Raw genomic sequence first — 24,569 nt, 5'->3', positions numbered from 1 at the left:
TAGTGTAGAATGTTCTCAAAAGATAGAGCCAGATATAGAGAGGTTGCAGATATTGGCAGAGAAATAGCAGATGTTGTTTAATCTGTGTATGTGTGAGGTGCTGCACTTTGGGCGGTCAAATGTTAAGGAAAAGTATACAGTTAATGGCAGGACCCTGAACAGCATTAATGTACAGAGGGATCTTGTGGTTAAGTTCATAGCTCCCTGAAAGTGGCCACAAAAGTAGACTGTGTTGTAAAGAAGGTGTGTGACATGCTTGCCTTTATTGATTGGGGAACTGAGTACATGAGTCAAGATGTTGTGTTGCAGCTTTATAAGACTGTGGTTAGGCTACACTTAAGGTATTGTGTTCAATTCTGATCAACACATTACAGGAAAGATGAGGAGACTTTGGAAAGGGTGCAGAGAAAGTTTATCCGGATGCTGCCTAAACTAGAGGGCAGGAGCTATAAGGAGAGGCTAGAAAACCTCAGATTGTTTTCTCTTGAGTGGCAAGAGGCTGAGGGGAGACTTGATAGAAGTCTATAAAATTGAGGTGCATAGATAGAGTTGACGGTCAGAATCTTTTTTCCCAGAGTTGCAATGTCTAATACTAGGGGGCATGCATTTAAGGTAAGAGGGGGCAAGTTCAAAGGAGTTGGTTTTTTACATAGAGAGTGGTAAGAGTCTGGAATGCACTGCCGGGGTGACAGGCAGAAGCATTAAGGGCATTTAAGAGACTTTTAGATAAGGACATGAATATGCAAGGAATGGAAGGATATGGACTAAGGGTAGGCAGACAGGATTAGATTAATTTGGCACAACATCATGGGCCGAAGGGCCTGTTTCTGTGCTGAACTGTTCTATGTTCTATGTTCCTAATTCCTGAATGCCTGCCACTCTGACTTCCAAGTTAAGATCTTCACTTCTCTGGGTCTCTCCTCCTCCTACCTTGCTGTGACAACCTACGTGCCCAGCTCCATGTTGACTGTAGAATGTCAACCCTGAACAGTTTATTTTGGTCGTGATGGTACTGGGATTAATAATCGGCCGCTGTCTAAGATGAGTCTTCATCCCGTGTGAGGAATGGAATTCTCATCCTTAACTATTTACTGCTTCCCAAAGTGTTAAACAGTTTTGGTACATCCATTCAAAAACCCAACACTCATTAAATTCTAATCCCTGCAACAAAACGTGAAAAAATGGCTGAGTAAGTTTTCAATGTAGCTCAGGTATCTTTTTCCTGTTACATCATTTGAATGGATGGTTCAGAAATTTGATCAATTTCAAATGTTTTAATATATTCATCTGTGATGGTTTGTTTACATAACAGTGTAATCTCATTACGAATGTTTGACTGAGCTTCAAACTCATTAATGCATTAATTCTAATAATGGTTTTTGATACAGCAGTCAAGGGAATTGAGTGCTTGTTTATACTGACATTTTAATAAGTTTTTAGCAGGATAAAGACATTTTAAAATGCTTTCTCAATGGTTATTTCACAGACCTTGAGATAAGAAGGGGGAAGGATGGTGCAAGTATTGAGGGGGATATAGAAGCATATGGCTATGGTGCTAACTAAGGATAGAAAGAGATGAGGGATGAAGAATGGATGAGGGAGTAGAGGGTAAATGTTAGGACACCTTAAATCCATTACAGAACTGGGCTGACATCCTAGCAAGTGGAAGAGGGTCCTTTAATCTGCTAACCTTAGCATTCAGCCACCTAAACCTTGAGCCTGCCTTGGGCAGTAGCAGTACTGACTCTAGCCTATTCCTGCCATCTGCCTAAAGTTGGCAGGGATGGGACTGCCATGCAGGGATGGGATTGTAACATTGGGAAAGAGGCCAATTCATGTTTCTCATCTCCATGAGAAAAATTATTTGCCCCTTATATACAAGAGTGTTTAGTACCCAAAATGCCCTTTACTAAATGCTCATTTAGGAAGTGAATTTCCAATAGAATCTCCATAAGAAAGTTCAGAAATCCTGGAAATCTGAGTTAAATACTGCTTGGTATAAATATACTAGTTCCATCAAACTTTAATATTGATCAGTGTCGCATTACCAAAGTGATTATGTCTAATGGTTTGTCTCCACACAATTTGAGTACCTATGTGAATGTTTGGATTCTTTGCTAATGAGTAGGAGATGGCCCCCATTTATACTCCTTAAAAGCAGTGGTTTTTGGTGAGGCTTTGCTGATGGGTTGCCTACACTTGAGAATATTGGAATACTGAACATTCAGTGATGGAAGTGTTTGGACGATTTTGCAAATTTTGAAATGTGGCTTTGGTCCCTTTGTTAAAAAATTACTCAGTTGTTTTCATAAAGTAATTTTTCATTAAGCATAGTTTTGCAACATCCAGTTTACAATATGCCTTTAACAGTAACTGTAAATGATGGTTTTTGACAGGGTCCAGGATCAGCTTGTCGAAGCAGTTACTGCACAGTTATCTGCAATGGACAAATGTATTCAGCGATATACAAATGGAAAGACTGTCCCAATGCCACAAGCATTCCACTTTGAATTGCCAGAGAAAACTACTCTTACGACAGTAATATACCCTGCTGGAATCAGTGATGCAAACCTGGAACAGCAACGAAAAGTATGTTTGGAGTCCAGGTCACCTTTTCCAGTTATACAGTCTGTCCATGAATTATTAAATGTTGAAAGTAGCAATTTATTTTGACACTTTTGGATTGATGCTCTTCTTTTTAATCATCACATCCTATCATTTTAGTTAATTTCTAACCAACCTGTTCAGGTGGGAATTAAACCCGAGCCTCCTGGTCCATAGGTAGGAACAATACCATCATGCCACACAATCTCTCATCCTATCATATTACATTTTCCAGAATGCAGGAAATGTGATTTAGCATGACATTTTCTCAGAAAAGAAATACTACAGTAACAATGGAGATATGACCTAGTGGCATTATCGTTAGATTATTAATCCCGAGACACAGTGATGTTCTGGGGGCCTGGGTTCAAATCCCATCACAGCAGATGATGGAATTTGAATTCAATTTAAAAACAACTCTGGAATTAACAGTCTAATGATGACTATGAATTGATTGTCAGGGAAAAATCCATCTGCTTCATTAATGTAGTAAAAGAGATTTTCTTCATTTAACCAATGCTTCTTTTGTAGATCACTTTAAATCAATGGCCTCTTGTTCCTTCTATGATCAGAAACTTGGGGGGGAGGGGAGACTTGTGTTTTGGGGACCTAGGTTCAAATACCACCATAGCAGACGGTAGAAACTAAATTCAATAAAATCTGGATCTAAAAATCTAAAGCTCCATTGCCATCATCAGAAAAACCCATCTGGTTCAGGGAAGGAAATCTGCCATTCTCACCTGTGACATGTCTCTACATGTGGCTCCAGATCCACAGCAATGTGGTTGTCAATTAACTGCCTTTTGAAATGGCCTAGGAAGCCACTCAGTTGTATCAATCGCTATGCAATTTCAATAAAGAAATGAAACCAGATGGACTACCTGTCATCAACCTAGGGACCAGAAATGACAACAACAAAAGCAGCCCTGCAAAGTCCTGCTTATTAACATCTAGGGGATCATGCCAAAATTGGGAGAGTTGTCTCAGACTAGAATTGAATTGAATTGAATTTATTGGCACGTGTACTGAGACACAGTGAAAAGCTTACATAGTGAAAATTATAACTTACAATGTCCCAGATACGCCCATCACCATCCCTGGATATGTCCTAGCCCACCGGCAGGACAAAGCCAGCAGAGATGGCAGTATATTGGTACATGGGAGGGGGTATTTGCCCTTGGAATCCTCAAAATTGACCCCATACCTCTATAAAGGCCTCTATATAGCATACCATCCTCATTCAGTATTACTCTATGTTAAACATCACTTGGAGGAAGCATTAGGGTGGTGAGAGTAGCAGAATGTACTGTGGCTGGGGGATTTCAATGTCCAGAGTGACTCAGCAGCAGCACTACTGATCAAGCTGACCAGATCCTAAGGATTTAGCTGTTAGATTGGGTTTGTCACAGATGGTAAGGGAACCAACAATAGGGAAAGCATACTTGACCTCATCCTTATCAATCAGCCAGCTGCAGCTGCATTTGTCCATGACAGAATTGGTAAGAGTAACCAATGGACAGTACTTGGAGAGACAAAGGCCTGCCCTCATATTACCATCAAGCCAAGAGATCAACTCTGGTTGAATGGAAAGTGCAGGAGCACCAGACCTACCTAGAAATGTGGTGCTCACCTGTCACCAAACAGGACTACCTTTATGCCAAACAGCATAAGTAGAAGTGATAGGCAGGGCTAAGTGATCCCACAACCAATGGATCATATCTAAGCTCTGCAGTCCTGCCACACCCCAGTTATGAATGGTGGTGGATAATTAAATGACTCATTGGAGGAGGAGGCTCCACAAATACCACAATCCACAATGATTGCAATCAGTGCAAAAGATTAGGCTGAAGCATTCACTGCAATCTACAGCCCGAAGTGCCTGCATCCTCCAGTGGTTCCCAGCATTACAGATGCCAGACTTCAGCCAAATCGATTCACTCCACATGATATCAAGCAATGAGTTGGAAGACTGGTTCCTGAAAAGGTTATGGGACCTGACAATATTCTGTACTGAAGGCTTGTGCTTCAAAACTTGCTACTCCCCTAGCCATGCTGTTCTAGTACAGCGAAAACACTAGCATCTACCTGACAATGTGAAAAATTGCCTCAGCATGTCCTGTTCTCAAAAAGCAGAACAAATGTAACCCAGTTTACTCTCGATCATCAGTAAAGTGATGGAAGGTGTCATCAAAAGTATTATCAAGTAGCACTTGTTCTGCAATAACCTGCTCAACAGGACCCAGTTTTGGTTCTGCCGCAGCCACTCAGCTCCTGACCTCATTACAGGCACATTGCAAAGATCAAAAGAAAGAGCTAAATTCCAGAGGTGAGGTGTGAGGGAAGCCCTTGACATTAAGCTGTTATAGACTGAGTGTGGCATCAAGGAGCCCAAACAAAACTGGAATCAAAGGAATCAGGGGAGAAAATTCCACTGGCTGGAGCCATTTCCAGATCTTCCCTCCATCATAAGGTCAGAAGTGGGTATGTTCGTTGATGATTGCACAATGCTCAGTGCCATCTGTGACTCCTGAGATACTGAAGCACACCATATTCAAATACAAGGTCTGGACAATATCCAGGCTTGAGCTGACAGGTGGCAAGTAACAGCTGTGCCACACAAATGCCAGGCAATGATCATCATTAATAAGTGAGGATCTAACCACCACCCCATGACATTCAATGGTATTACCATCATTGAATCCCCAACTGTCAACATCTGGGGGTTTTTATTGACCAGAAACTCTCCTTACAGTGGCTACAGGAGCAGGTCTGAAGCTAGGATTACTGCAGCAGGTAACTCACATCCTAACTCCCCAAAGCCTGTCCACCATTGAGAAAACACAAGTTAAGAGTTAAAAATCACACAAACACCAGGTTATAGTCCAACAGGTTTAGTTGGAAGCATTAGCTTTCGGAACGCTGCTCTTTCATCAGGTGATTGTGGAGAATAAGATTGTAAGTCACAGAATTTATAGCAAAAGTTTATAGTGTGATGTAACTGAAATTATATATTGAAAAAGACCTGGATTGTTTGTTATGCCTCTCATCTTTTAGAATCACACTGTAAACTTTTGCTATCAACAGAGGGTAGTTTGCGTGTGGAATGAACTTCGCAAGGAAGTGGCAGGTACAACTACAGCATTTAAAAGACATTTGGACAGATACACGAATAGGAAAGCTTTGATTGGATATGGGCCAGGAGTAGGCAGGTGGGACTAATTTAGTTTAGAATTATGTTTGGCATGGACTGATTGATTGGACCAAAGGGTCTGCTGTATGATTCTATGAGTATCCAAGACAAAACAGCCTGGTTGTTTATCACTACGTCTACAAGGATCCACTCCCTCAATCACCAATGCTCAGTAGCAGCAGTGCATTCTATTTACAATGCACACTGCCAGAAATTACCAAAGATCCTGAGACAGCACCTTTCAAATCCATGACCACTTCCATCCAGGACAAGAGCATCTGCTGGATAGAACACCACCACCCACAAGTTCACTAACCATCCTGACTTGGAAACATATTGCTGTTCCTTCACCATTGCTGGGACAAAATACTGGAATCCGATCCCTAATAGTATTACAGCTCATGGTGTAACAGCAGCAGTTCAAGAAGGTAGCTGACCATCACCCTCTCAAGGGCAATTGGGGGTGGGTAATAAATGCTGCCAGCACTGCACAAGTAATTAAAAAAAAGTTCCTTACTTTCTAATCTATCAATCCTGCTCAAAATTTTGAAAACCTCTATCAAAGCTCCCCTTAGTCTAAGGAGAATAGTCCAATTTCTTCATTCTATCCTTGTAACTGAAGTTCCTCGTGCCTGGAACCATTCTTGTAAATCATTTCCCCTCTCTCTGCATGCATTTACATCTTTCATATAATGTGGCACCCACAACGATGCACAATACTCCAGCTGAGGTCTAACAAGTGTCTTATGCAAGTTCAATATTACCTCCTTGCTTTTATACTCTATTCTCCTATTAATAAATCTGAGTATCCTATATGCTTTATTTCCTACTTTCTCTACCTCTACTACCATTTCCAATTATCTGTGCCGATATACACCCAAGTTTTTCTGTTTCTGCAGCCCCTTTAGAAATGTACTCCCCATTTTAGTGTTCTTCCTACCAAAATGTATAACCTATACTTCATTAAACTGAACCTCATCTATCATCTATCTGGCCATTTCATCAATTTGACTTTTAATTTACCACTTTCACTAACACTGCAGCCCATTGCAAAATGCCATGCCTGACTACCATTTTAAATGTATCACAGGCTTTATACTTTACTGATTGCTGACCATTGTGGATATTTGGACGTGACAGGACATTCTAACCAAGAAACAGGATAGTGTGGAACTTCAGTCTGCATGTTTTCTACAGGAATTTGTTCCACTTCAGAAATTGGAAGTTCTTATCATCTGCAGGGCAGCAGTTTTGGTACTGCCAGATATCTGGCTAATTTTAGCTAAATTATCTTAAGAACAACCAAGTTACTGCAGAAATTAGAATCTTGTGGTCTTCTGGTTATAACTTGAGGTTAGAATTGTTTGTAAAATAATAATCATTAAATGATGACCTAAGGATCTTACAATTAAAAGTTGTGCCATTTTTAAATTATGTACAGGAGTTGCACGCTGAACTTGGCCTTGACAATAAACCTTTTCTCCGCCGTACTATGGCTTACCTCTTTCCAAGTGATGAAGTGAAATCTTTGTATTTGAGAAATATACATAAATACATTCCTGCTCCTGACCCTGATGAGTTCAAGGTATACATATAAATCTATAATATTCCATAGTGTTTAAGTAGAGCAAAATAGCTATGAAAAAGAATTATTTGCCACTTAAAGCATTTATATTATATTATAGGCTGCAAGTTAAGAAAAAAACATTGAGATTCCGTTACATACATTTGAGCTTTTAAATTTTATGTTTTATTGACTTTGGTACAGGTTTCCCTTGTGCATGGCTTCTATACCTTTCATCACTGCCTACAAGACTATGAAAATGACAGTGACTGGGGTGGACTCTATCGTTGTTTGCAAGTTGTCATCTCCTGGTTTAACCTTCAGGGGTACATTGACAAACCTGTACCTACACTTATGGAGTTGCAAAATGTAGGATAATTCTTTTAAATTGATGTAACTGTTGTTCATATTTGCCTGGGTTTACATAGGGTAATCTTTGAAAATTTAGGTTTCTAAAGAAGTAATTATGAACATATAAACAAAGAGAAAGAGGAGACTGGTCGGGCCCTTTGAACACTTTAAACAAGATCGTGGGTGATCTCATTTTAATTTCAACTCCGCATTCCTGCAATTCTGTAATAATCTTTCATTCTCTTGATAATCAAGAATGTATGTACCTCTGGCTTAAAAATATTTAAAGATTCTGCCTTTTTAGGAAAGGAATTCCAAAGACTCACAACCCTCTGAGAGAAAACGTTTCCTCATATCTCTCTTAAATGGCAACCCTTTATTTTTAAATTATGACCCCTAGTTCTACATTCTCCCACAAGAGGAAACATCCTTCCGACATCCACCTGGTCAAGTCCCCTCAGGATTTTATATGATTCAATTCATCTCTGACTCATTTAAATCCAGAGGATACAGGCCTAGTCTGTCTAGCCTTTCCTTGTAAGGCAATTGCTCATTCCAGGTGTGAGTCTCATAAACCTTTTCTGAACTGCTTCCAACAAATTAATGTCCTTCCATACAGTGACTAGCTCTGTACATAGTACTATAGTACTCCAGGATGTGGTCTCACCAGTGCCCTGTATAGACATAAACCATAAACCTCCTTATTTTTGCATTCAATTCCCTTCACAATGAGACTAATTATCTTGCTTGATTACCTTATGTAATTGCCTACTAACCTTCTGCATTTATGAACTAGGATGCCCAGATCTCTCTACATTGCACAGCTCTCCAATTGTCTGCATTTAGGCAAAAATGATTTTTTTTCCTGCAAAATAGACAATTTCACACTTTTTCACATTGTAATCCATTTGCAAGATCTTTGCCCTCTGATTTAACCTGTCCATTTTTTTTTAGGCTTCTATGTCCTCTTCACATCTCACTGTCCTACTATTTGTGTGTCTCAGCAAATATAGCTACCATGCATTCAGTCGCTTCATCCAAATCATTTATAGAAACTGGAAAGAGTTGAGGCCCAACTCTTGTGGCACTCTACTTTTTACGTTCTGTCAGCCTAAAAATACCTATTTATTAATAATGTTCTCTTTTTTGATAACCAGTTAATCTTCTATCCATGCCAATGTGTTACTCTCTACACCACGAGCTTATATTTTCTGAAATAACCTTTGATGTGGCACCTTATGAAATGCCTTCTGGAAATCTAAGTGCAATCTTTCTAGTGGCTCCTCTTTATTCTTAGCACAAGTTATTTCTTCAAAAAAAAACTCGAATAAATTAGATGAGCATAATTTCCCTTTGATAAAACCATGCTAGCTCTGCCTGGTTATCTTGAATGTATCCAAGTTCCCTGTTATAACGTCTTTAATAATAGCTTTTCAGAGTTAAATTCCATCTGCCACTGATTTACCCACATGACCAACCTGTCTACATTTTCTGTACCCCAGGATCTCTTCCCATTCTTAAGCAGACAGCTAATCTACATGTCACCCGCAAACTTACCTATCTCTCCCACATTCTCATTTGTATCACCTTTATGTATATCATGAGCAATAAGGGACCCAGCATGAACCCATGTGCCACTGGATACTGGGTTCATCACAGCACCATACTCTGTCTTCTATCACTAAATCAATTTTGGATCAATCTTGTCAATTTACCTGACTCCTATGTGGTTTTACCTTCTTTATCAGTCTCCCAAGTGGGATTTTGTCAAAGACTTTGCTGAAATCCATATAAACTTCGTCAACAGCACTATCTCCACGTTATCACCTCCTTGAAAACTTCAATCAAATTTATTTGGCATGACCTCTCTCTAACAGAATGACACTGACTATCCCTGATCAAAGTTTGCCTCCCAAGTAGAGATTTATTCTCTCCTTCAGAACCACAGCTGCTGGTGTCAGACTCATTGATCCCTGTGTAAATCCCTGGTTCATCTCTATCACCCCTCTTGCAAAGTGGAAGCACATTAGCTGTCATCCCGTTCTCTGGCACATTAAAAGTTTGTGTCAGAGCCCCTGTAATGTCTTTTCTCACTTCCCACATCAATCTGGCCTACAACTCACCCATACCTAGGGATTTGTCCACTTTTAAGCCACATCTCTGTGATAGCAAAAATATCACAATTCCATGTGTCAATCCACTTCCTTAACTCATCTGTCTTACTGTAATACTCCTAGCATAAAGGCCAGTTACCTTACTCCCTTGTATTCGGTCCTGGTTCCTTTATTATATTATGCTATGTCCCTATTGTCCAAATGTTGGTGTCCCCCCTCTCTACTGAACTAGTTAAATTCTTTACAATACCACTAGAAACCTCACCCGCAAGGCTGTTGGTCCCATTCTGGTTTGTTAAAGACTGTCCCAAACTCTCCAGGAATCTAAAATACTCCCTACTGCACCAAATACTGAGCCACACATTCGTCTGTCCTACCCTCCTTTTTCTGTACTCATTAGCATGTGGTACCAGCAGTAATCCAAAGATTACAACCTTAGAGGTCCTGCTTTTTAACCTACTGCTTAACCTCCTGAATTCTAGCTTCAAGAACTCAGCTCTCATTCTAGCTCCGTTGTTGGTCCCAACGTGTGTAACGATCTCTGACTTATCACACTCCCCATTTAGGATGGCCCGTAGCTGCTCAGTGACATCTATGACCCACAGGTTCTGGAGTTATATCTACGGCCGCAGAAAAGCCTATCTATATCTCACATTAAATTGAGTCATTTACCATTATTACCCTTTCCCCTTGTGCAACTTGGCCATCCATCATGCTGTGTTCTACTGTAGAACCCTCACTGCCGTTGCTAACCAAAATAGGGAAACAGTTATCAAGTGGGATGGCCTCTGGAGCTTTCCTGTCCGCCTGTCTCATACCTTTCTGTTGCCTGGTGGTTATCCATTCCCTCTCTGATGAAAGCTCCTTAGTCTGCAGGCCGACCACCTCATAAACACGCTGTCTGTGTAACCTCAAGTCTCCAGTCAACGCTAAAATTCCAAGAGTGAGCACTTAAGCTGTTCAAACTGGCAGCACTTTGTGTAGATGTGGTCATCCAGACTGCCAGAAGCATCTAGCAATTCCCACATGCTGTAGATGGTACAACACACTGGCTTGGACTCCCCTACCATAAACAATTAAATTTGAAGAACTTTACCTTTCAGGAAACAGGAAAAAAAGAGCTAAACTCTTACCCTGCAGACCCTATCAGCAAAAAGCTAAAAAAAACTATGGAAACAGTAAAACAATAGTATTACAGAACAATATAACATACAGCAGAATGTTACAAGATAATAAAGAATAGTAGTGTGTGTCATGGGCTCAGTGGTTAGCATTGCTGCCTCAGTGACAGGAACCCAGGTTTGATTCTGGCCTCAGGCAACTGTCTGCGTGGAGTTTGCACATTCTCCCCATGTCTGCATGGGTTCCCTCCGGGTGCTCCGGTTTCCTCCCACAGTCCAAAGATGTGGAGGTTAGGTGAATTGGCCATGCTGAATTGCCCAGTGTTCAGGATCTATAGGTTAGATGCATTAGTCAGGGGCAAATGCAGCATAGTAGGGAATGGGAATGGGTTTGGGTGGGTTACTATTCAGAGGGTCGATGTGGACTTGTTGGGTTGAAAGGCCTGTTTCCACATTGTAGGGATTCTAAGAAAAGACAAAAGTAGAAAACAGAAATACTCACTTCCCAATCATTTATCTGCGATGTCACAGAACTGCTGTGGTTTATTTCCCATCTATTTCTCTGTAGTGGAGAAAGATCCAATTCATACAGGGCAAGGTGGGTAGAAGGGCAATAAGAAATACAAATAAACAAACACACCTTCTTCCCACTTATCTAACTTCACGCTGACCAAACTCTGGAGATTTGCAATTGATAAATACAGGGTAGTTGCACAAAAGTTCTCCCAATTTATACCAACGAGTTTATTTCTACAGAACTGGTTTACGTCAGTCAGCTCATTAGCTGATGGGTTTATATAGTAGAAGGAGTGGTCAGCCTGCCAAAGCCTAAACTTCAATTAACCAAAGACAAGAAATCCATTCACTTAAACAGTACATTCCAAATGCTCCTAATTACAAATTACCTTAGAGTTAAATACAAAACGTATACTTTATCTCCCCACTGACCAAACCCTAGAGATGTGTGTTATGAACCAGACCAAATCCCTCCAGAATATATCAAGGAGATAACCTAGACTCTACCTTGTTCTTATTTGAAGGCAAGTGTAAGGCGTTGCACTCCAGATGTATGTTGATTGGTCAAACTACTAGGTTTAAAGGAAAACACAATTTATTCTTACACTACAGTTAAAATAAAGACAAATTAAAAGTAAAAAAACTAGAATTAGCTAAACTGTAACTCAATCAAAATACTTAAAATAATATATTATTTAACCCATTAATTGTTCAAATATAGCAGCATTCTGTAAATACCCTTGGCAAAGGCAAATTGAAAGGAAATCTCAAAAACACAAACTCAGCAGTAAGGAGAGAACACAAGCTTTTGCAGCAGTAGAGAGAGCTTTGACTTCTTCCAAAATCCCAGTTTCACTAACTGAAACTGAAACCTGGAACCCCTGAGTCTGTGAGAGCCTGATTCCACCCATTCATGCTCTTTCTGTTTAAGGAAAAAACCCAAAGCTAGCTACACTGCTGCACACTGTGCAGAGTGTTTGATACCCCAGAGTCATACAGCACGGAAGCAGACCCTTTGGCCCAACTAATCCATACCAACCATAATCCCAAAATAATCTAGACCGACCTGCCTGCAACTCAGCCCATATCCTTCCAAACATTTCTTATCCACGTACTTATCCAAATGCCTTTTAAACGGTGTGAATGTACCTACATCCACCACTTCCTCTGGAAGTTCACTCCATTCACAAACCACTCTGTGTAAAAAAAATTGGCCCCATGACATTTTTCACTCTCACCTTAAAAATATGCTCCCCTAGTCTTGAAAACTCCCACCCTTGGGAAAAGACACTTGCCATTCATCTTATTTATACGCCTCATCATTTTATAAACCTCTATAAGGTCACATATCAATCTCCTACACTCCAGTGAAAAAGTCCCAGCCTATCCAGCATCTCATAATCCAAAACCCCCATTCCTGCCAACAGCCTAGTAAATTTCTTCGGAGCCTTATCCAGCTTAAAATATCCTTCCTACAACAGGGAGACCAGAAATGGACACGGTACTCCAGAAGAGGACTCAACAATGTCCTGTGTAACCTCAAAGATATGAGCAATGAAGATAAAGCCTGCTAAATGCCTTCTTAACCACCCTATCGATATGAGATGCAAACTTCAAAGAATTATGTACCTGAACCCCTAGGTTTCTCTCTTCTACAACACTGCCAAAGGTCCTACTTTTACCAAAATGCAATGCAGTACCTCACATTTATCCAAATTAAACTCCATTTGCCACTCTCAGCCCACTGACCCAATTGATCAAGATTTCTTTGTAATCTTAGATCTTAGAATCTTCACTGTCCACTATACCATCAATCTTGGTGGTGTCATCCGTAAATTTACCAACCATACTTTCTATAGTCTTACAAATTATTTATATAAATGATTGTGGAATCAAGGGTTATGGAGATAAGGCAGGAATAGGATACTGATTAAGGATGATCAGCCAATGGTGGTACAGGCTCGAAGGGCAGAATGGCCTACTCCTGCACCTATTGTCTATTGTCTATTGACAAACAAAAGTGACCCAAGATCTTTTCATGTAGAACACTGCTGGTCACAGTCCTCCAAGGACTTGAATGTCTTCAAGGCAGAAATTGATAAATTCTTGATGTCACAAGGAATTAAGGGCTATGGGGAGAATGCGGGTAAGTGGAGTTGAAATGCCCATCAGCCATGATTGAATGGCGGAGTGGACTCGATGGGCTGAATGGCCTTACTTCCGCTCCTATGTCTTATGGTCTTATGGTCTCCAGTCAGAAAAATAACCCTCCACCATCACTCCCTGTATCCAATTGGCAAGCTCTCCCTGAGCCCCATGCGACTTAACTTTACTAATTTGTCTACCATATAGGACCTTGTCAAAGGCTTTACTAAAGTCCAAGTAAACAACATTTCCCGCTCTGCCCTTGTCAACAATTTTACTTACTTTCAAGATAAACAGAACAGAACAAATCCCTTTTAAAGACACATCACATCACAGTTGCACTTGATGCAGCTGCACTCACCTGCAGAGCTGCACTAAAGTTCCCCAATTTTGCCTGACTACCCTGAGGAACTCTCGCAGTAATGTCCTCAGAAGTCTGACTTTGAAGAACCGTAAACATCTTCCTTTGATGCCAGGTATGACTCCAACCAGCAGCAAGTTCTCCCCCCGATTCTTATTAACTCAAGCTTTGCTCGGGTTCCTTAGACAAATACGGTCTTGATGTCAACTGGGTGCAGAGGACAGTGAGAATCTAGGGAAATGCAGATCAGTTGATGGATTTCTTAGTGGTTGGAGTGCAGGTTGAAAATAGGCAATCAGAAGATTGGAGCTTGGACAGCTGTGCAAGTGGAATGGGGTAAGGGTGGTGTGAGTTTGGGGCTGCCATCTTCTGCAGAGCAAGAAATATCAGCAGCCGCAGTATGGCATAGGCAGCAGGGTGGCACAGTGGTTAGCAATGCTGTCTCACAGTGCAGGAACCTGGGTTCAATTCCAGCCTTGGGTGACTGTGTAGAGTTTGTATGTTTTCCCTGTGTCTGCATGGATTTCCAAGACCAAAGATGTGCAGGCTAGGTGAATTAGCCTTAAGAAATGTGGGGTTATGGGGATAGAGTGGGATGCTGTTGTGATGGTCGATGCGGACTCAATGGGCCAGTAGCCTCTTTTTGCACTGTAGGGATTCTATTCTATCTTTGGAAGTGTGCTGGGTTTAGGATTGGAATTGGAGGGCAGCAGGCATTGAAGGCTGAAATCTGAGATCTAACTCCAAGTACACAGTGAAAGATCATAATCATTCATGGGTAAATCGGAAATAAGGTGATGGAGACTGAGAATCTCAATGTGCTCAGGGCGTAGATTATAGTGGTGCTGGAAAAGCACAGCAGGTCAGGCAGCATCCGAGGAGCAGGAAAATCGATGTTTCGGGCAGGAGCCCTTCATCAGGACTCCTTGGATGCTGCCTGACCTGCTATGCTTTTCCAGCACCACTGTAATCTTGACTCTAATCTCCGGCATCTGCAGTCCTCACTTTCGCCTAGTGTTCAGGGTGTATCCTAATCTCCAGCATATGGTGGAGATTCAAGAGAATAGAGTACACCCAGTGGTGCTGGAGTCAAGAAGAGCACTCCCTCCCATCTCCACATAAGGGGAATGAATAGGAACATTTCCTATCCATTCTTCAGTGAACCATTGTAGAACAAGCAAGTCGGCAAATGGCAAACCCATCTAGCACTTTGCATAAGGGCCTTAAAAAGTTGTATAATTCATATTTAAACTAATTCAACAATTAATTCAGGAGACTCCATGGATACCTATAATGTAACTGTAGTAGCAATGACACTGGCAGTACAGATTAGATTTCCACTGAAAAATTGGTGAAAATGACACCAACTTTTGTATAAAGTAAGGAAAATCCATTGTGTCCACTGTTTTCCTTAATGAGGCCTTTACTAGTGCCAGGATGACAAATCAAGTCCATCAGATACTGGAAAAATCAGATCAGTCCTTTGAGTTGTATATTTGACTGTCTAGTTCCTCATACTTTCCTAAGAAATCAGTACAATTTAACTATTTAAAATGTGATGAATGGTTTCTGCTAATTGTGATTATCTCTCTTCTAGGAGTTGCTCATTTTAAAGCTGTGTCCTTTCCTCATTTTCAGATGTTGTCGGCGATTAGTTACAAATTCTTCAGTCATGTGATAATGAAAGAATGGCTTGAACCTGAAGCAATGAATGCACTATTAAATATTTTTAATATTTCCTGTACCACCATGGAAGTTCAGTAAGAAAAACATAAAAGTAATATGATCATTATGATTTGTAATTTGGCCTTTCTTCACTGTGGTGTAAGAATGTAAATGGCTAGAATGAGTTAAGACTTGTGCACAATTATGCATTATGAATACATAAATGTATATAGCTAGTGCACATTATGAATGCATTTTGACAAATTTATGGTAAACTGTGAGAAAATATTTGTGCTCCTCTTTAAGAACCCATATATTTTAGTACTTCAGTGTGACTTACAATAGAGTACTGGAGTTAAGTGTTTGAGGGAGTTACCTGGTCAAGTCAACCAAGAATCTTGTATGTTCCAATAAGGACCCCTCTCATTCTTCTATATCCCAGTGAGTACAGGCACAACCTACCTAACCTTTCCACATCAGATATCCCTCCACACCTGAGAATCAGCCTAGTGAAACTTCTTTGGACTGCCTCCAATGCCAATATATCTTTCATTAGCTAGGGGGCCCAAACTGTTCACATTATTTCAGCTGTGGTCTGATCTTTATTTCCTTTGAAATAAAAGCCAAAATTCCATTTGCCTTCCCTATTATTCACTGAACCTGTATGCTACTATTTTGTCATTCATGGTCAATATCACCTAAGTCCCCTATTTTGTAGCATTCTGCAGTTTTACTCCTTTTTTTTAATTCACTCATTGAGTCATGGATGTGCTTGCTGGAACTAGCATTTATTACCCATTATCAGTTGCTCTTGAGAGGGTGGTATGAGCTGTCTTCTTGAATTACTGCAGTCCACATGTAGGTTGACCCATAATGCCCTTAGGGAGGGAATTCCAGGATTTTGTCCCAATTACAGTGAAGGAATGGTGATATATTTCCAAGTCAGAATAGTGAGTGCCTGGAGGAAAACTTGGTAGTGGCATTCCCATGTATCTTCTGCCTTTGTCCTTTTAGATGTAAATGATCTTGCGTTTGGAAGGTGCAGAGTAAAGATCTTTGGTGAACTTCTGCAGTAATTTTTGTAAATGGCACACACTGCATCAGTGATTGAGGGAGTGGATATTTGTGGAAGCGGTGACAATCTAGTGAGTTATTTTGTTCTGAATGTTTCCAGCATTTAAGTGTGGTTGAGCAGTGATTGTTTCTTATTGGAGATGGTCATTGCTGGTATTTGTGTGGTGTGAATGTTACTTGCTACCTATCAGCCCAAGCCTGGGTATTGTCCAATTGTTCTGCATTTGGACATGGACTACTTTAATATCTGAGGAGTTGTGAATTGTGCTGAACATTCTGCAATCATCAGTGAACATCACCACTTTTGAGCTAAAAGAACATAAGAGCATAAGAACTAGGAGTCAGAATAGGGAATTCAGCCCCTCAAGCCTGCTCCACCATTTAATATGATCATGGCTAAACTCATCTCAGCCTTAGCTCCACTATCCTGTTTGTTCCCCATAACCCTTCTTCTCTTTTTCATTAAAAATCTGATTGTCTCCTCCTTAAATATATTTAATGTCTTGGCATTCAGTCAGGGATCCGGGTTCGATTCCACCTTCAGGCGACTGTCTGTGTGGACTTTGCACATTCTCCCCATATCTGCATGGGTTTCCTCCGGGTGCTCTGGTTTCCTCCCACAGTCCAATGATGTGCAGATAAGGTAGATTGGCCACAGCAAATGCAGGATTACAGGGACAGATGAGGGAAGGATGGGTATGGGTGGGATGCTGTTCAGAGGATCGGGGGTGTGGACTCAATGGACTGAATGGCCTGCTTCCACAATGTAAGGATTCTATGAAAGGACATTATAGGCCAGTTAGCTTGATCTCAGTGTTTCTGAGGTTATTATTAAGGATGGGATTGTGGAGTACTTGGAACTGCATAGTAAAATAGGGCTGAGTCAGCATGGCGTCGTTGAGGCAAGGTCATGCCTGACAAAATCTGTTGGATTTCTTTGAGAAGGTAACAAGCAAGTTAGACAAAGGAGAACCAGTGGACATGATCTATTTAGATTTCTAGACGGCCTTTGACAAGGTGCTGCAAGGAGATGAGGAGGAACGTCTTCAATAATAAAATTCCTACTGTGTGGAAGTAGGCCATTTGGCCCATTGAATCAACACTGACCCTCCAAAGAGCATCCCAGCCAGACCTATCCTCTCCCTATAACCCTGCATTTCCCATGGCTAATCAATCTAGCCTGCACATCCTATAGGCAATTTCGCCTGGGCAATCCACCCAACCTGCTCAACTTTGGACTGTGGGAGGAAACCAGAGCAGCCAGAGGAAACTCACACAGACACAGGGAGAATGCAAAAACTCCACACAGATGTTTGTCCAAGGGGGATTTTAAACTCAGGTTTCTGATGCTGTGAGGTAGCAGTGCTAACCATTGAGTTACCGTGCCACCCCAGAGGGTGTGGAATCTGTGAAACCCATTGCCATAGAAAGGTTATGAGAGATGCAGAAGAATGGAATTGAGAAATATATCAGCTTTGTTAAACAATGGAGCAGACTTGATGGGCCAAATGGGCTAATACTGTTCTATACCTTATGGTTTTATGGTATAAGTACAGGAAATTGACATGGATGGAATATTGGCTAATTTACGAGGCAGACGTAAATGGGTATTTTTCAGGTTGGCAAAATGTAAACAATGGTGTGTCATACTAATTGACACTGGGACCTCAAGTGTTTACAATTTATATAAATGACTTAGATGATGAGACTGAGATGGATTTGTCAAACCTACTGACAACAGAAAGACATAGGAAAGCAATTTGTGAAGAGGACACAATGAGGTCAAGATAATTTGGTGATAGGTGAATGGAGAGCAATGTGGGAATATACAAAATTGTCTATTTTGCCAGGAAGAAGAAGCATATTATCTGTTCAGTGAGAATTTGCAGAGTTCTGAGATGCAGAGGTGTCCTAATGTATGAATCACAAGAAGGTTATTATAGATACAGCAAGTAATTAAGAAAGCTAATAACATGTTATCACAAATGGGTTTGAATGCAAAAATAGAAAAGTTATTCTTCAGTTATGCAGGGCATTTTGGATATTACATCTGGAGATCTGTGTCGAGAGTGTAGTGCTGGAAAAGCACAGTAGGTTAGTCAGCATCCAAAGAGCAGGAGAGTCGACGTTTCGGGCATAAGCCCTTCATCAGGAATGAGGCTTGTGGATCAGGGCTCAGAGATAAATGGGAGGGGTGGGGTTTGGGGATAGATAGCTGAGAAAGCGATAGCTGGATGAAGGTGAGGAAGAAGGTGATAGGTCAGAGGGTGGCGTGATGGACAGGTCCAGAGGGCGATGCCGAGTTGGAGGTTTGGGACTGGAATAATGTGGAAGGGAAAAGAGGAAGCTTGTTGAAATCCACATTTATCCCATGTGGTTGCAGAGTCCCAAGGCAGAATATGAGGCATTTCTCCTCCAGGCATTGGGTGGTAATGACTTGGCTGTGGAGGAGGCCCAGAACCTACATGTCCTTGATGGAGTGGAGGGGGAGGTGAAGTGTTCAGCCACAAGGTGGTTGGGTTGGTGGTTGTGGGTGTCCCAGAGATGTTCTCTGAAATGATCTGCGAGAAGGCATCCTGTCTCCCCTATGTAGAGGAGACCACACTGGGTGCAACAGATGCAGATGACATTGGTAGAGGTGCAGGGAAATTTCTGATGGATGTGGAAGGATCCCTTGAGGCCTTGGATGGAGGAGAGGGGTGGTGTTGTTGGCAGAGGTTTTGCACTTGCTGCGGTGGCAGGGAAAGCTGCCAGGAGTGGGGTGTAGGATGGTGTGGGGTGTGGACCTGATGAGGGAGTTGCGGAGGGAATGGTCTCTCTGGAAGGTTGATATGGCTGGGGAGGAAAATATATCTTTGGTGGTGGGGTCCATTTGGAGGTGGCGGAGAGTGGTGTGTTGTCTGCAGAGGTTGGTGGGGTGGAAGGTGAGGACCAGGGGGGTTCTGTCCTTGCTGCATTGGGAGGGGTGGGATTCAAGGGAGGTGGTGCATGAAGTGGAGGAGATGCGCTGGAGGGCATCGTTAACTATGTGAGAAGGGAAGTTGCCATCGTGGAAGAAGAACACCATCTGGGGCTTTCTGAGGTAGAAGTTGTCATCCTTGGAACAGATGCGGTGGAAGTGGAGGAATTGGGAATTGTTTTTACAGGAGGTAGGATAAAAGGAGGTGTAGTCTAGGTAGCTGTGTGTGTTGGTGGGCTTGTAGTATATGTCTGTGATTAGTTGGTCACCAGAGACAGTGATGGAGAGGTCCAGGAAGGGGAGGGAGGTTTCTGAGACAGTCCAGGTGAATTTGAGGTCGGGATGGAAGGTGTTGGTAAAGTTGATGACCTGTTCAACCTCCTCATGGGAGCACGAGGCAGCACCAATACAGTCATCAATGTAGTGGAGGAACAGGTGGGGTGTGGTGCCAGTTGAACTGATCCACATATCCGACAAACAGGCAGGCATAGCTGGGTCCCATGCGGGTGCTCAAGGCTACCCTTTTGGTTTGGAGGAAGAGGAACGATTGGGAGGAGAAATTGTTGAGGGTGAGGACCAGTTCAGCCAGGAACTCCCCACTTATGTTCGTGACACCACCCATACCCTTCACCTCCTCCAAGATTTTCATTTCCCCGACCCCCATCTTCACCATGGACATCCAGTCCCTGTACACATCGATTCGCCACAACAAAGGTCTCCAAGTCCTATGTTTCTTCGTCTCACACTGTCCCAACCAGTACCCTTCCACCAACACCCTCATCTGCCTGGCTGAACTGGTCCTCACCCTCAACTTCTCCTTCCAATCTTCCCACATAGTAACAATCTCGCTAGTACTCCTTTTAAGGTTTTATGATGAAATGCTTGTAATATTATGTCATCCAGCAGTTAAAGGGAGCTGCTGGTCCAAGAGGAACGTGGTCCTCTCCTCTCCTGATTATAGCTGGTCTTTCCCTCTTGCTGATTCTCCAAACCCTCGCAACAGCCTGTGCCCACTCTCCCTATCCTTTCATGTCTGGATCTGTCACCTCCTTCCTTGTGAATGATGTTCTCTTTCCCAAAAAATAAAGCCATTTGTAAAAAGTAAATTAAATGTTTTAATTTTACAGGGCTAACAAACCAATGGATTTTAGTAGTCATTTTGAAGAACAAGGAACTCCAGTTGTGATTTCAAAGTTTGTCATCTGTAAGTTGATGATCTGATTCATTCTTCTGCCTTAACTTCTGAACGTTCTTTAAAACTCTGTTAAAAATCTGGTTTCAAAATTGTGAAATTTGACAAGCAAGTTCATTTACTATGTGCTACTTAAATTAAATACATTTCAAATCACTCTTTACTATATAAAGTGACAGTTATAGTGCAGCAATAAGTTTGAATTTGTTACGCAGTCATGTTCAGGCATTACCTGAAAAGTAGGAATAAAACATCTATTTAGCAGTTCTTGATAGAAAAAAGACATTTTAGAAAATTACATATGAGTTTTGTGACAAATTTTAATATCTGTTTTAAAGTTAAATGTATTAGGAAACTGTAGGAAACATCTCGGATCTCATGCTGATATGATTAAATGTGATTCCTTAACTGTGCTGCTCTTACTTTTTTTTATTCCTGTTACTGAGTAAACAGTCTCTGAACCTGAGGCATACATTTTGCTCGGGTTTGCTGTGAATGAAGACCCAAAAGCCAGCAAAGGCCTCATCTTAAACATAATGTACACTGGAATTGATGACTTTAGCTGGATAATTGAAAAGGTATGTAAGGGAAAATGGGGAGGGCAAGTAATTTTTCTAACAATACCTGAATATGTAGAGGCTTCCAGATGAAATCAAATTAGGCATTTTATTTGTGCATGAGAGGAGAGTGTCACAAGGCCAGAAATTAGTACCAAACCCTAGTTGTCTTGTGAACATTGTGCTGAGCCAATTTCCTGATCTGCAACTTCCTTTCTGTAGTAATGTGAGATTGGCCAGTGGTTTGTTCAGCCATTTCAAATGGCATTGATGCTTATAAAAATTATGAGCTTTTGAAAACTACACAAACATGACAGGCAGTCACGGTCTGTCTCTGAATGTGCATGCACAAACTGAATACTTGGGAAACGATGCAAAACACAGTCGTTTACGAGGCCTGAATGGTTTATCAGGGGTCTTTTTCTTTGATGATAAAGGACTCACAGCACCGTGGATTCAGGCTCAATTCTACCCACAGGCGATTGTCTATGTGGAGTTTGCACATACTCCCTCTGTCTGTGTGAGTTTCCTCTGGATGTTCCAGTTTCCTCCTACAGTGAAAAGATGTGCAGATTAGGGTGGATTGGCCATGCTAAATTATCCATAGTGTCCAGGGATATGCAGGCTAGGTGGATTAGCCATGTGAAATGCAGGGTTACAGGGATGGGGTGGGCTTGGGTGTGATGCTCTTGGTAAGTTGGTGTGGACCTGCTGGGCCAAATGGTCTGCTTCCACTCTGTAGGAAGTCCATGACAAGTAGGTTTTGCTTATTATGCCTCCACATCTAACAGCATATTCAGTACTAAGTCTTAGTATCCTCAATGATCTTGTCATATAGATCCATTTGCCTAAAAGTTCCCTGTGGTAACATCATTATTGTTATCCTGGATATTGGTCAGAAAAGTCTTTTCCAATGTTCTAACGATCTGCTTCCCAACTCGCTCTTACATTTTTCAGTAGAATTGCTAAGGAGTGTTTAAGAAAAGGCCAGAACCAGCGCTTGTAGCTCTTGGTTAGGTCATTAATTAGGCTTTATTTACATTTCTTTAGTTGCAATATTTTAAGGATTTTTTTTAAAACATAGGTGAGCATAAATCAATTATTCAGCAGTCTTTTTCAGCCAATCAAGGAGTAGCATCCTCTTCTTCTGCAACTCATTTCTCCCCACCACCCCAGTCATGGTATTTTCCCAGGTCACCATTTCTGGTACCTGCCAACTCTATCAGACTTTATAATCTTGGAAAAGGGTTGTTTGATGTCGTTCATTAGCACCAATCCTTTTTGCTTTGGCCCTATTTGGTGTTAGAGCTTACACACTGTAGGATAACTACAGAAGAACACCTTGGTCTTAGAACACAAGACTTATTGCGTGACAGTAAATACAACTAAATTTGGATCACACATAATTGACAGGAACTGAGGGAACTAGCACAGATATAAATATTCCCTCCAAAAGTTCCAGTAGAACCCGTGTCTCCACCCACAGACTATGACTTACATCATTGAAATGGATTGACCAATGTAATATGAAAATTAATACCTTCAGAACTATTACCTTATACAAAACCTTTCCACATACACCCTTGCATACTTTTCCTCGCTCTACTTTTGGCTAGAAGCTGTTCATCACTAATATAAAAGGAATAATCTAGTACAGAAATTCATTATTTATTTTAAGTAACCATTTTGTTTTTTGTATTTCAGGCTATTGAGTGGAAAGGAGAAGAATTCTGGAAAGAATTGGACGATTACGGCTTATGGATGCCTCAGAGACCAGAGGGTGTTTGAAGTTATATTACCTGAGTTCACATGCTTAAAGAACTGTGCCTTGAAAGGAACTGAATTTTCTGATGCACAGAAGACTTACAGTCTTTGTACACTTTACTGCAAATTTGAACATTGGGTATAAGTACTTCAATAAAAACAGCAATTAAATATACTTTCAATACTTTCCAAACTAGTGCAAAGCAAAAAAGTGAATAGCAAATGTTTCTATAAGTATGTGAAAAGGAAGAAAGTAGCTAAAATGAATCTTGGTCCCTTAGAGGATGAAACCGGGTCAACAATAATAAAGAAACAGAAGTGGTAGAGATACCAGATTAATATTTTGCCTCAGTTTTCATGTGGACTTCACTGGAACCATCCCATTAGTAACGTGTACTGCAGAGGTTATAAAAAAGGATGAACTGAAAACAGTCATCATTATGAGGGAAAAAGTAGAATCATAGAATAGAATTATAGAATCCTTACAGTGTGGGAAAACTGTCAGCACCAACCCTCGAAACAGCATTCCATCCATCCCAGTGCCTTACCATATCCTCATAACCCTACATTTACCTAATTCACCTAATTTACACATGCCTGGACACTACAGAAAAGTTTGCATGGCCAATCCACCTAATCTGCACATCTTTACACTGAGTAAAGTACTGGGATTAAAGGCAGGTGGGTCCCTGGGGCCTGATTGCCTACATCTTAGATTCTTGGAAGAACAAAGTATGAATATTGAAAGCACTTAATACATTCAAAAATTCCCTGGGTACTAGAAAGTTACAGTGGATTAAAATATGCTAATGCTTTTAAACTTCAAAAACATTCAAAAAGGGATAGAGGCAGAAAATGGTTAACTACAAACCAGCTAATTTAAGATTTGTCATTGGGAAATTGTTGAAATTATTAATTAAGCAAATGGCAACTGGATATTTGGAGACTTAAAATGCAATCCATATGAGTCAGTCTGGTTTGATGAAGGACAAATCATGTTTACCAAATTTGCTAGAGTTCTTCAAAGATATAATGAACAAAGTGAATAATGGGCATTCTGCAGATGTCTTGTAACCTGTGTTCGAGAGGCATTGATAAAGTGTCGCACAGAGGTTTAATACACAAGGTAAGATCACATAGTTTAGGAGTAACGTATTAGCTAGGTTTGATGATTAGCTAACCAACAGAAAGCAGACAGTCAGGATAAATGAGATTTCTTTCTGGTAGGTGAGCTGGAACTAGTGAGCTGCAACAGGATTTGGTCCTTGAGCTCCAACTATTTACCATCTATATTAATGACGTGGGTGCAGGGGTAGCATGTAATATAGCCAAATTTGCAGATGACACTAAAATAGGTGGGAATCATAGAATCCCTACAGTGGAGAAAGAGGC

The 24,569-nt window shown here is 41.1% G+C and overlaps 1 protein-coding gene across 1 annotated transcript in view; it reads left to right on the top strand.

The window, feature by feature from the left end:
• Window positions 1-23,333, top strand: part of LOC122565346 (ufm1-specific protease 2-like) — a 62,008-nt gene extending 38,675 nt beyond the window's left edge. The window contains exons 6-12 of the mRNA XM_043721222.1: window positions 2,397-2,589; window positions 7,236-7,379; window positions 7,563-7,727; window positions 15,605-15,726; window positions 20,792-20,868; window positions 21,310-21,434; window positions 23,118-23,333. Coding sequence (XP_043577157.1) covers window positions 2,397-2,589; window positions 7,236-7,379; window positions 7,563-7,727; window positions 15,605-15,726; window positions 20,792-20,868; window positions 21,310-21,434; window positions 23,118-23,201 — 910 coding nt within the window. The 3' untranslated portion in view covers window positions 23,202-23,333. The remainder of the gene's footprint in view (window positions 1-2,396; window positions 2,590-7,235; window positions 7,380-7,562; window positions 7,728-15,604; window positions 15,727-20,791; window positions 20,869-21,309; window positions 21,435-23,117) is intronic.
• The last annotated feature ends 1,236 nt before the right edge of the window (window positions 23,334-24,569 follow it).

This window comes from Chiloscyllium plagiosum, chromosome 2, assembly GCF_004010195.1.
Source record: "Chiloscyllium plagiosum isolate BGI_BamShark_2017 chromosome 2, ASM401019v2, whole genome shotgun sequence".
Lineage (NCBI taxonomy): Eukaryota > Metazoa > Chordata > Chondrichthyes > Orectolobiformes > Hemiscylliidae > Chiloscyllium > Chiloscyllium plagiosum.
Note: the sequence above shows the minus strand (reverse complement) of the source record. Positions and strands in the feature narration are given on the sequence as shown.